This window comes from Schistocerca cancellata, chromosome 11, assembly GCF_023864275.1.
Source record: "Schistocerca cancellata isolate TAMUIC-IGC-003103 chromosome 11, iqSchCanc2.1, whole genome shotgun sequence".
Classification (NCBI taxonomy): domain Eukaryota; kingdom Metazoa; phylum Arthropoda; class Insecta; order Orthoptera; family Acrididae; genus Schistocerca; species Schistocerca cancellata.
The window spans coordinates 151857227-151868396 of NC_064636.1; the positions used below are offsets into that span (position 1 = coordinate 151857227).

Consider the following 11170-nt stretch of genomic DNA (forward strand, 5'->3'; position numbering starts at 1 on the left):
TATGTGTCAAATAAATGAAGAGGTGGTACTGTATGATGTGAAAAATAGCAGTTGGCTGAAAACAATGGAAAGTATGAAGTCAACCACATGAGTACTGAAAAGAATGTACTAAATTTCGTTCACATGATAAATCATACAAACCTAAAAGCTGTGAACTCAACTAAATACATAGGAATTACACTTACAAATAAAATAAATCATAACATTCATGTGGATGAAGCTCTGGAGAAAGCAAACCAAAGACTAATTTCTTGACAGACCACTTACAAAACGTAACAGATCTACTAAAGAAATGGTTTACACTATGCTTGTCTGTCCTCTTGTGGAGTATTGCAGTGTGGTGTGGGCCATCAAAGAAATTCGAAAGAGGACAGCTCGCCGTATTATCGCAAAATAAAGAAGAGAGTGCTATAGATATGCTACATGAACTGGGGTGTTGGTAATTAAAACGAAGGCATTTTTCACTACAGCAAGACTTTTTCGTGAAATTTCAAATACGAATTTTGTCACCAGTGTGATAATATTTTATTGGTGCCCATCTATGTAGGGAGAAATTATCATCATAGTAAAGTACGAGAAATCAGAGCTCACATGGAAAGATGTACGTGTTCATTATCCCTGCATGCAGTGAGCCGAATGCTAGAGAAGTAGATTAAAAATCATGGTTCCATGACCCTCTGCCAGGCTCTTAATTGTGAATTGCAGAGTGATCATGTCGATATAGATCATCAGGCCTCATTGTCATCTTACATATGTCGATGCTCGTGGGTTTAGGACATTTAGGTGGTGCGGCTGGTAATTGTCTCAGAGCCAGTCGCTCTTCAGACATTTACCAACAGTATTCCCATTAGATTTCTGGAATACCACAGCAACAGCAGCAAGTTGCTTCAATATCTTCACCACCACCACTCACATTACAGAGTGCTATGGACGAAAAGTATATTAACAATATCTAATAGATAGTCAACGTCTTCAACAGTCATCAAGATGCAAATGCTGTGAGAGTGTTGTGCATAGATCTTTAAAAAAGAAAGTATAACCTCCTACTGTTACAATAGCAACAAAACATAATAACAGTTGCAGGTACATCATTGTCTCTCCCCCCCCGTCCGCCGTGTCTCTCCCCCCTGAACTGTCCGCCGTGTGTGTCTCTCCCTCTCTGTCCTGTCCGCCGTGCGTGTCTCTCCCCCCCCCCGTCCTGTCCGCCGTGTGTGTCTCTCCCCCCTGTCCTGTCCGCCGTGCGTGTCTCTCCCCCCCTGTCCTGTCCGCCGTGCGTGTCTCTCCCCCTCTGTCCTGTCCGCCGTGCGTATCTTTCCCCCCGTCCTGCCCGCCGTGCGTGTCTCTCCCCCCCCGTCCTGTCCGCCGTGCGTGTCTCTCCCCCCCTGTCCTGTCCGCCGTGCGTGTCTCTCCCCCTCTGTCCTGTCCGCCGTGCGTATCTTTCCCCCCGTCCTGCCCGCCGTGTGTGTCTCTCCCCCGTCCTGTCCGACGTGCGTGTCTCTCCCCCCCCCGTCCTGTCCGCCGTGTGTGTCTCTCCCCCCTGTCCTGTCCGACGTGCGTGTCTCTCCCCCCCCCCGTCCTGTCCGCCGTGCGCGTCTCTCCCCCCCCTGTCCTGTCCGCCGTGCATGTCTCTCCCCCCCCTGTCCTGTCCGCCGTGCGTGTCTCTCCGTGTCTCTCCCCCCCTGTCCTGTCCGCCGTGCGTGTCTCTCCCCCTCTGTCCTGTCCGCCGTGCGTATCTTTCCCCCCGTCCTGCCCGCCGTGCGTGTCTCTCCCACCCCGTCCTGTCCGCCGTGCGTGTCTCTCCCCCCCTGTCCTGTCCGCCGTGCGTGTCTCTCCCCCTCTGTCCTGTCCGCCGTGCGTATCTTTCCCCCCGTCCTGCCCGCCGTGTGTGTCTCTCCCCCGTCCTGTCCGACGTGCGTGTCTCTCCCCCCCCGTCCTGTCCGCCGTGTGTGTCTCTCCCCCCTGTCCTGTCCGACGTGCGTGTCTCTCCCCCCCCGGCCTGTCCGCCGTGCGTATCTCTCCCCCCCGTCCTGTCCGCCGTGCGTGTCTCTCCCCCCCGCTGTCCTGTCTGCCGTGCGTGTCTCTCCCCCCTGTCCTGTCCGCCGTGCGTGTCTCTCCCCCCTGTCCTGTCCGCCGTGCGTGTATCTCAGCCCCTGTCCTGTCCGCCGTGCGTGTCTCTCCCCCCCGTCCTGTCCGCCGTGCGTGTCTCTCCCCCTCTGTCCTGTCCGCCGTGCGTATCTTTCCCCCCGTCCTGCCCGCCGTATGTGTCTCTCCCCCGTCCTGTCCGACGTGCGTGTCTCTCCCCCCCCGTCCTGTCCGCCGTGCGTGTCTCTCCCCCCCTGTCCTGTCCGCCGTGCGTGTCTCTCCCCCTCTGTCCTGTCCGCCGTGCGTATCTTTCCCCCCGTCCTGCCCGCCGTGTGTGTCTCTCCCCCGTCCTGTCCGCCGTGAATGTCTCTCCCCCCCCGCTGTCCTGTCCGCCGTGCGTGTCTCTCCCCCCTGTCCTGACCGCCGTGCGTGTCTCTCCCCCCTGTCCTGTCTGACGTGCGTGTCTCTCCCCCCCCGTCCTGTCCGCGGTGCGTGTCTCTCCCCCCGCCCCAGTCCGCCATGCGTGTCTCTCCCCCCCGGCCCCTGTCCGCCGTGCGTCTCTCTCCCCCCCGCCCCAGTCCACCATGCGTGTCTCTCCCCCCTGTCCTGACCGCCGTGCGTGTCTCTCCCCCCCTGTCCTGTCCGACGTGCGTGTCTCTCCCCCCCCTGTCCTGTCCGCGGTGCGTGTCTCTCCCCCCGCCCCAGTCCGCCATGCGTGTCTCTCCCCCCCAGCTCCTGTCCGCCGTGCGTCTCTCTCCCCCCCGCCCCAGTCCACCATGCGTGTCTCTCCCCCCCGCCCCCTGTCCGCCGTGCGTCTCTCTCCCCCCTTTGGCTGTGCGTGTCTCTCTCCCACGTCGGATTTGCGTCTCTCTCTCCCACGTCTGCTGTGCGTCTCCCTTCCCCCCTATTGGCTCTCCATCTCCCCGTCGGATTTACGTCTCATTCCCCCCCGGCGGCTGTGCGTCTCTCCCTCCCCACCGTAGTCTGTTGGTGTCTCTCAGCTGTCCGCTGTGCATCTCCTTTCCCCCTGTCAGCTGTAGCTCCCTCACCCTCCACCTGTCCACTGTGCATCTCTCTCCCACACCCTTGTCTGTGCGTGTATATCCCACCCCCGACCGCCGTGCGTCTCTCTCCCCCCTTCGGCTGTGCGTGACTCTCCCCCCATCGGATTTGCGTCTCTCCCACGTCAGTTGTGCGTCTCTCTCCCCCCATGTTGGCTGTCCCTCTCTCCCCCACTGTCGCATCGTCATCTTTGCGTCTCTTTCTCCCCAGCGGCTGTGCGTCTCTGTCTCCCCACAGTAGTCTGTTGGTCTCTCTCTCTCCTGTCCACTGTGCGTCTCCCTCCCCCCTGTCAGCTGTAGCTCCCTCGCCCTCCACCTGTCCACTGTGCGTGTCTCTCCCACCCCTGTCGGCTGTGCGTCCCTCTCCCCCCCCCAGCCACTGTGTATCCCTCTCCCCCCGGCCGCTGTGCATCCCCCTCTCCCAGGCCGCTGTGCATCCCTCTCCCCCCGGCCGCTGTGCATCCCTCTTGTACCCCCCAACTGCACTGCATGTGCCTCTCACCCACATACCGCTGTGCGCGCGTCTCTCACCCACCGACCGCTGTACGTCTCTCCCCAACCCCGTCATTCACCCCCCTGTCCTACCGCCTGCTGTGTGTCCCTCACTGCCCTGTTAGCTGTGGATGTCTCTCCCCCTGTCCCACTGTCCACTCTGGGCCTCTCTATCACCTCGCCCACCTTGCTATGCATCTCCCCCCGTCCCCTGTCTGCTGTGCGTCTTTCGCCCCTCGTTTGCTGTGCGCCTCTCTCCCCTCGTCCGCCGAGTGTCTCTCTCCCCTCGTCCGCCATGCGCCTCTCTCCCCTCGTCTGCCGTGTGTTTCTCTCCCTTTGTCCCCCATGCGTCACTTCCCCCCCCACCGGACGCCGTGCGTCTCACTCTCCTCTCCCCCCCGGACGCTGTGCATCTCCCTCTCCTCTCCCCCCCCGGACGCCGTGCGTCTCCCTTTCCTCTCCCCCCCCGGACGCCGTGCGTCTCTCTCTTGCCCCCCGGACGCCTCGCACCCCGGACGCCGTGCGTCTCTCTCTCCTCTCTGGTCCCCTGGACGCCTCACCCCCCGGACGCCGTGCATCTCTCTCTCTCGTGCCCCGGATGCCGTGCGTCTCTCTCTCTCTCGCCCTCCGGATGCCATGCGTCTCTCTCTCGTCCCCCGGACGCAGTACGTCTCTCTCTCGCCCCCCCCCCGGACGCAGTGCCTCTCTCTGTCGTCCCCCGGACGCAGTGCGTCTCTCTCTCGCCCCACGGACGCAGTGCGTCTCTATCTCGCCCCCCAGACGCAGTGCATCTCTCTCTCGCCGCCCAACGCGGTGCGTCTCTCTCTTGGCCCCCCGGACACAGTGCGTCTCTCTCTCGCCCCCTCGACGCCGTGCGTCTCTCTCTCGCCCCCCGGACGCCATGCAGCTCTCTCTCACCCCTCGCCCCCCAGACGCCGTGCGTCTCTCTCTTGCCCTCGACCCCCGGACGCCGTGCGTCTCTCTCTTGCCCCTCGCCCCTCGGACGCCGTGCGTCTCTCTCTCGCCCCTCGCCCCCCCGACGCCGTGCCTCTCTCTCTCGCCCCTCGTCCCCCAGACGCCGTGTGTCTCTCTCTCGCCCCTCGCCCCCTGGACACCGTGTGTCTCTCTCTCGCCCCTCGCCCCCTGGACTCCGTGCGTCTCTCTCTCGCCCCTCGCCCCCCGGATGCCGTGCATCTCTCTCTCACCCCTGGCCCCCGCACGCCGTGCGTCTCTCTCTCGCCCCCCCGGACGCCGTGTGTCTCTCTCTCGCCCCAGGCCCCCGGATACCGTGCGTCTCTCCCTCGCCCCTCGCCCCCCCGGACGCCGTGCGTCTCTCTCTCGCCCGTCGCCCCCCGGATGCCGTGCATCACTCTCTCAGCCCTGGCCCCCGGACGCCGTGCGTCTCTCTCTCGCCCGTCGCCCCCCAGACGCCGTGCGTCTCTCTCTCGCCCCTGGCCCCCGGGACGCCGTGTGTCTCTCTCTCGCCCATCGCCCTCCGGATGCCATGCGTCTCTCTCTCGGCCCCCGGATGCAATGCGTCTCTCTCTCGTCCCCTGGACGCAGTGCGTCTCTCTCTCGCCACCCGGACGCAGTGCGTCTCTCTCTCGCCCCCCGGACGCCGTGCGTCTCTCTCTCGCCCCCTGGACGCCGTGCGACTCTCTCTCGCCCCTTGCCCCCGGGACGCCGTGCGTCTCTCTCTCGCCCCTCGCGCCCCGGACGCCGTGCATCTCTCTCTCGCCCTTCGCCCCCCGGATGCCGTGCATCTCTCACTCGCCCCTGGCCCCTTGACGCCGTGCGTCTCTCTCTCGCCCCCCCGGACGCCGTGCGTCTCTCTCTCGCCCCTCGCCCCCCGGATGCCGTGCATCTCTCTCTCGCCCCTGGCCCCCGGACGCCGTGCGTCTCTCTCTCTCGCCCCCCCGGACGCCGTGCGTCTCTATCTCGCCCCTCGCCCCCCCTGACGCTGTGTCTCTCTCTCTCGACCCTCGTCCCGTGGAAGCCGTGCGTCTCTCTCTCGCCCCTCGCCCGCCGGATGCTGTGCGTCTCTCTATCGTCCCCTGGACGCCGTGTGTCTCTCTCTTGCCCCTTGTCCCCCGGACGACGTGCCTCTCTCTCTCGCCCCTCGCCCCCCGGATGCCGTGCATCTCTCTCTTGCCCCTGGCCCCCGGACGCCTTGTGTCTCTCTCTCGCCCATCGCCCTCCGGATGCCGTGCGTCTCTCTCTCGTCCCCTGGACGCAGTGCGTCTCTCTCTCGCCCCCCCGGACGCAGTGCGTCTCTCTCTCGCCCCCCGGACGCAGTGCCTCTCTCTCTCGTCCCCCGGACGCAGTGCGTCTCTCTCTCGCCCCCCGGACGCAGTGCGTCTCTCTCTCACCCCCCGGACGCAGTGCGTCTCTCTCTCGCCCCCTCGACGCCGTGCGTCTCTCTCTCGCCCCCTAGACGCCGTGCGACTCTCTCTCGCCCCTCGCCCCACGGACACCGTGCGTCTCTCTCTCGCCCCTCGCCACCCCGACGCCATGCCTCTCTCTCTCGCCCCTCGCCCCCCGGATGCCGTGCATCTCTCTCTTGCCCCTGGCCCCCGGACGCCTTGTGTCTCTCTCTCGCCCCTCGCCCCCCCGACGCCATGCCTCTCTCTCTCGCCCCTCGTCCCCCGGACGCTGTGCGTCTCTCTCTCGCCCCTCGCCCCCCGGACGCCGTGCGTCTCTCTCTCTCGCCACTCGCCCCCGGATGCCGTGCGTCTCTCTCTCGCCCCTCGCCCCGTGGACGCCGTGTGTCTCTCTCTCGCCCCTCGCCCCCCGGACGCCGTGCGTCTCTCTCTCGCCCCTCGCCCCCCGGATGCCGTGCGCCTCTCTCTTGCCCCTCGCCCCCCGGATGCCGTGCATCTCTCTCTCGCCCCTGGCCCCCGGACGCCGTGCGTCTCTCTCTCGCCCCCCCCGGACGCCGTGCGTCTCTCTCTCGCCCCTCGCCCCCCCGACGCCGTGCATCTCTCTCTCGCCCCTCGCCCCCCGGACACCGTGCGTCTATCTCTCGCTCCCCCGGACGCCGTGTGTCTCTCTCTCGCCCCTGGCCCCCCGACGCCGTGTGTCTCTCTCTCGCCCCTGGCCCCCGGACGCCTTGCGTCTTTCTCTCGCCCCTCGCCCCCCGGTCGCCGTGCGTCTCTCTCTCGCCCCCCCGGACGCCGTGCGTCTCTCTCTCGCCCCTCGCCCCCCGGACGCCGTGCGTCTCTCTCTCGCCCCTCGCCCCCCGGACGCTGTGCGTCTCTCTCTCGCCCCTCGCCCCCCGGAGGCCGTGCGTCTCTCTCTCGCCCCTCGCCCCCCGGACGCCGTGCGTCTCTCTCTCGCCCCTCGCCCCCCGGATGCAGTGCGTCTCTCTCTCATCCCCCGGACGCCGTGTGTCTCTCTCTCGCCCCTCGTCCCCCGGACGCCGTGCCTCTCTCTCTCGCCCCTCGCCCCCCGGATGCCGTGCATCTTTCTCTCGCCCCTCGCCCCCCGGAGGCCGTGCGTCTCTCTCTCGCCCCTCGCCCCCCGGATGCAGTGCGTCTCTCTCTCATCCCCCGGACGCCGTGTGTCTCTCTCTCGCCCCTCGTCCCCCGGACGCCGTGCCTCTCTCTCTCGCCCCTCGCCCTACGGATGCCGTGCGTCTCTCTCTCGCCCCCCGGACGCAGTGCGTCTCTCTCTCGCCCCCTGGACGCAGTGCACCTCTCTCTTGCCCCCCGGACGCAGTGCATCTCCCTCTCGCCCCACGGACGCAGTGCCCCTCTCTCTCGCCCCCTGACGCAGTGCGTCCTCTCTCGCCCCCCGGACTCAGTGCATCTCTCTCTTGGCCCCCCGGACACAGTGCGTCTCTCTCTCGACGCCGTGCGTCTCTCTCTCGGCCCCCGGACTCCGTGCGACTCTCTCTCGCCCTCGAACCCCGGACGCCGTGCGTCTCTCTCTTGTCCCTCGCCCCCCGACGCCGTGCGTCTCTTTCTCGCCTCTCGCCCCCCCGACGCCGTGCCTCTCTCTCTCGCCCCTCGTCCCCCGGATGCTGTGCATCTCTCTCTCGCCCCTCGCCCCCCGGACACCTTGCGTCTCTCTCTCGCCACTCGCCCCCCGGACGCCGTGCGTCACTCTCTCGCCCCTCGCCCCCTGACGCTGTGTCTCTCTCTCTCGACCCTCGTCCCGTGGACGCCGTGCGTCTCTCTCTCGCCCCTCGCCCCCCGGACGCAGTGCGTCTCTCTCTCGCCACTCGCCCCCCGGACGCCGTGCGTCTCTCTCTCGCCCCTCGCCCCATGGACGCCGTGTGTCTCTCTCTCGCCCCTCGCCCTCTGGACGCCGTGCGTCTCTCTCTCGCCCCTCGCCCCCCGGATGCCGTGCGTCTTTCTCTCGCCCCTCGCCCCCCGGATGCAGTGCGTCTCTCATCCCCCGGACGCCGTGTGTCTCTCTCTCGCCCCTCGTCCCTCGGACGCCGTGCCTTTCTCTCTCGCCCCTCGCCGTGCGGACGCCGTGCATCTCTCTCTCACCCCTCGCCCCCCGGACGCTGTGCGTCTCTGTCTCGGCCCCCCAGACGCCGTGTGTCTCTCTCTTGCCCCTGGCCCCCAGACGCCGTGCGTCTCTCTCTCGCCCCACGCCTCCCGGATGCCGTGCATCTCTCTGTCGCCCCTCGCCCCCCGTATGAGGTGCATCTCTCTCTCGCCTCTGCCCCCCGGACGCCGTGCGTCCTTCTCTCGCCCCCCCGGACGCCGTGCGTCTCTCTCTCGCCCCTCGCCCCCCGGACGCCGTGCGTCTCTCTCTCGCCCCTCGCCCCCCGGAGGCCGTGCGTCTCTCTCTCGCCCCTCGCCCCCCGGACGCCGTGCGTCTTTCTCTCGCCCCTCGCCCCCCGGATGCAGTGCGTCTCTCTCTCATCCCCCGGGCGCCGTGTGTCTCTCTCTCGCCCCTCGTCCCCCGGACGCCGTGCCTCTCTCTCTCGCCCCTCGCCCCCCGGATGCCGTGCATCTTTCTCTCGGCCCTGGCCCCCGGACGCCATGCGTCTCTCTCTCGCCCCTCGCCCTCCGGATGCCGTGCGTCTCTCTCTCGCCCCCCGGATGCAGTGCGTCTCTCTCTCGCCCCCTGGACGCAGTGCGTCTCTCTCTTGCCCCCCGGACGCAGTGCATCTCCCTCTCGCCCCACGGACGCAGTGCCTCTCTCTCTCGCCCCCGGACGCAGTGCGTCTCTCTCTCGCCCCCCGGACTCAGTGCATGTCTCTCTTGGCCCCCCGGACACAGTGCGTCTCTCTCTCGACGCCGTGCGTCTCTCTCTCGGCCCCCGGACGCCGTGCGACTCTCTCTCGCCCTCGAACCCCGGACGCCGTGCGTCTCTCTCTTGTCCCTCGCCCCCCGGACGCCGTGCGTCTCTCTCTCGCCCCTCGCCCCCCCGACGCCGTGCCTCTTTCTCTCGCCCCTCGTCCCCCGGATGCTGTGCATCTCTCTCTCGCCCCTCGCCCCCCGGACACCTTGCGTCTCTCTCTCGCCACTCGCCCCCCGGACGCCGTGCGTCTCTCTCTCGCCCCTCGCCCCCTGACGCTGTGTCTCTCTCTCTCGACCCTCGTCCCATGGACGCCGTGCGTCTCTCTCTCGCCCCTCGCCCCCCGGACGCAGTGCGTCTCTCTCTCGCCACTCGCCCCCCGGACGCCGTGCGTCTCTCTCTCGCCCCTCGCCCCCCGGACGCCGTGTGTCTCTCTCTCGCCCCTCGCCCCCTGGACGCCGTGCGTCTCTCTCTCGCCCCTCGCCCCCCGGATGCCATGCGTCTCTCTCTCGCCCCTCGCCCCCCGGATGCAGTGCGTCTCTCATCCCCCGGACGCCGTGTGTCTCTCTCTCGCCCCTCGTCCCTCGGACGCCGTGCCTTTCTCTCTCGCCCCTCGCCGTGCAGACGCCGTGCATCTCTCTCTCACCCCTCGCCCCCCGGACGCTGTGCGTCTCTGTCTCGGCCCCCCAGACGCCGTGTGTCTCTCTCTTGCCCCTGGCCCCCGGACGCCGTGCGTCTTTCTCTCGCCCCTCGCCCCCCGGATGCCGTGCATCTCTTTGTCGCCCCTCGCCCCCCGGATGAGGTGCATCTCTCTCTCGCCCCTGGGCCCCGGACGCCGTGCGTCTCTCTCCCGCCCCCCCGGACGCCGTGCGTACTCTCCCCCCGGCCGGCGTGCGTACTCTCCCACCCGGCCGGCGTGCGTACTTTCCCCCCTGGCCGGCGTGCGTACTTTCCCCCCCCCCGGCCGCCATGCTTAATCTCCTCTTCCGGCCACCGTGCGTGTGTCTCCCCCCCCGGCCGCCGTGCTTCTGTCCCCCCCCGGCCGCCCCGTCTCTTCGTTCGCTGTGCGTCTTTTTCCCCCCTCGCCTCCTGCCCGATTTGTGCCTCTTCCCCCCCCCCCCCTGTGTGGTGTGGGTGTCTCCCCCTGTCCGCTCTGAGTCTTTTTAACCCCCTGGCCTGTCGCTGTGCATCTCCCCCACATTCCCCCGTCCACTGTGCATCTCTCTCCCCCTGACCGCTGTGCGTCTGTCTGTCCCCTCCATCCGTTGTGCGTGTGTCTCTGCTCCCCATCCTCCCCGAGGGTCCACAACTCTTTTGTAGATACGGGATACGTGCGTAGCGAGCATGGGACCCTGGGCTAGTGTGGCCCTCCTTCTTTTCTGGGCTGCATACTTTCGTTTTCTGCATCCTTCCCATCCCCCATCTTCACTCCCCCCCCTGACCTCCGCCTCTTTCCTTCCCTTTCTCCCCCTCTGGGAGTATGTTTTGTGCCTATGTCCGGAGACGGATGCTCGAAAATGTAACACATTCTTCGCTTTCTCTGTTTGCAAGTCTTCGTCCTTCCTTCGTCCGTCTCTTTTCCTTACCCCTTCTCGTTACCCTTTTCTTCGCTGCGGCATATGAGACCTTTCCTTTCCCTTTGTTTTTCCCTTTCTCTTTTTTCCTCCCTGTGTCTGAAGGCCGACCGACGCATTTCCATGTGTAGCCGGTGACTGGGTAATGCGTAATTCCCCGCCCTGGGTAGACAGGTAGGACACTTACGTACCCCCTGGTAACGGCCTTCCAAAAGTGCCGATTGGTCCCTCCGTCCGTTTCTCGGGAGGTGTGACCTGAGGTGTGAAAAATCACCTAAGGTGGGATTGCCCTCAGAGAGCGCCCCCACAAGGGAGGAGCGCGCCATCGGAGACGCCGGTAATCATGGGGGATACTTCTGCAATGGTTTCCTCATCTTCTACTATGTCTGCTCACAATCGTAAGTTGAATGAGTCTCAGCCACAGACAGTTCTTCCATCGTTGCCACAGTTCCTTGTTGTTCTCAGTCTGACGAAGGTCACGACTTCTCCACAGTCAACCCTTTCATTATTCAGAAAGGTGTCGACGCAATTGCAGGTCCTGTAAGGTCTTGTTCCAGATTATGAAATGGCACCTTGTTGTTAGAAACAGTCAGTGCCTTCCAGGCACAAAAATTGCTGCATACTTCATGCTACACACCTTCCCTGTCCGGGTGGAAGCGCACCGCACTTTAAATTCCTCATGTGGGGTCGTTTATACACGCTCCC

The 11170-nt window shown here is 65.6% G+C and overlaps 3 protein-coding genes across 3 annotated transcripts; all 3 read right to left on the reverse strand.

Annotated features, from left to right (window-relative positions):
- Positions 1 to 6065: 6065 nt before the first annotated feature.
- Positions 6066 to 6512, reverse strand: LOC126108382 (collagen alpha-1(VI) chain-like). The gene has a single exon (XM_049913594.1). The coding sequence runs from the start codon at positions 6510 to 6512 to the stop codon at positions 6066 to 6068; it is 447 nt and encodes a 148-aa protein (XP_049769551.1).
- Positions 6513 to 7433: 921 nt separating this feature from the next.
- On the reverse strand, positions 7434 to 8513 carry LOC126108383 (octapeptide-repeat protein T2-like). Its single transcript, XM_049913595.1, has one exon. It carries the CDS (start codon positions 8511 to 8513, stop codon positions 7434 to 7436), a length of 1080 nt encoding a protein of 359 aa, XP_049769552.1.
- On the reverse strand, positions 8510 to 9862 carry LOC126108384 (LWamide neuropeptides-like). Its single transcript, XM_049913596.1, has one exon. It carries the CDS (start codon positions 9860 to 9862, stop codon positions 8510 to 8512), a length of 1353 nt encoding a protein of 450 aa, XP_049769553.1.
- Positions 9863 to 11170: the final 1308 nt, after the last annotated feature.

What these genes read in the sequence shown, in the direction of transcription:
- LOC126108382 (XM_049913594.1), bottom strand. Translation starts at nt 6,512, where the DNA reads ATGCACGGCATCCGGGGGGCGAGGGGCAAGAGAGAGGCGCACGGCATC.
- LOC126108383 (XM_049913595.1), bottom strand. Translation starts at nt 8,513, where the DNA reads ATGAGAGAGAGACGCACTGCATCCGGGGGGCGAGGGGCGAGAGAAAGA.
- LOC126108384 (XM_049913596.1), bottom strand. Translation starts at nt 9,862, where the DNA reads ATGGCGGCCGGGGGGGGGGAAAGTACGCACGCCGGCCAGGGGGGAAAG.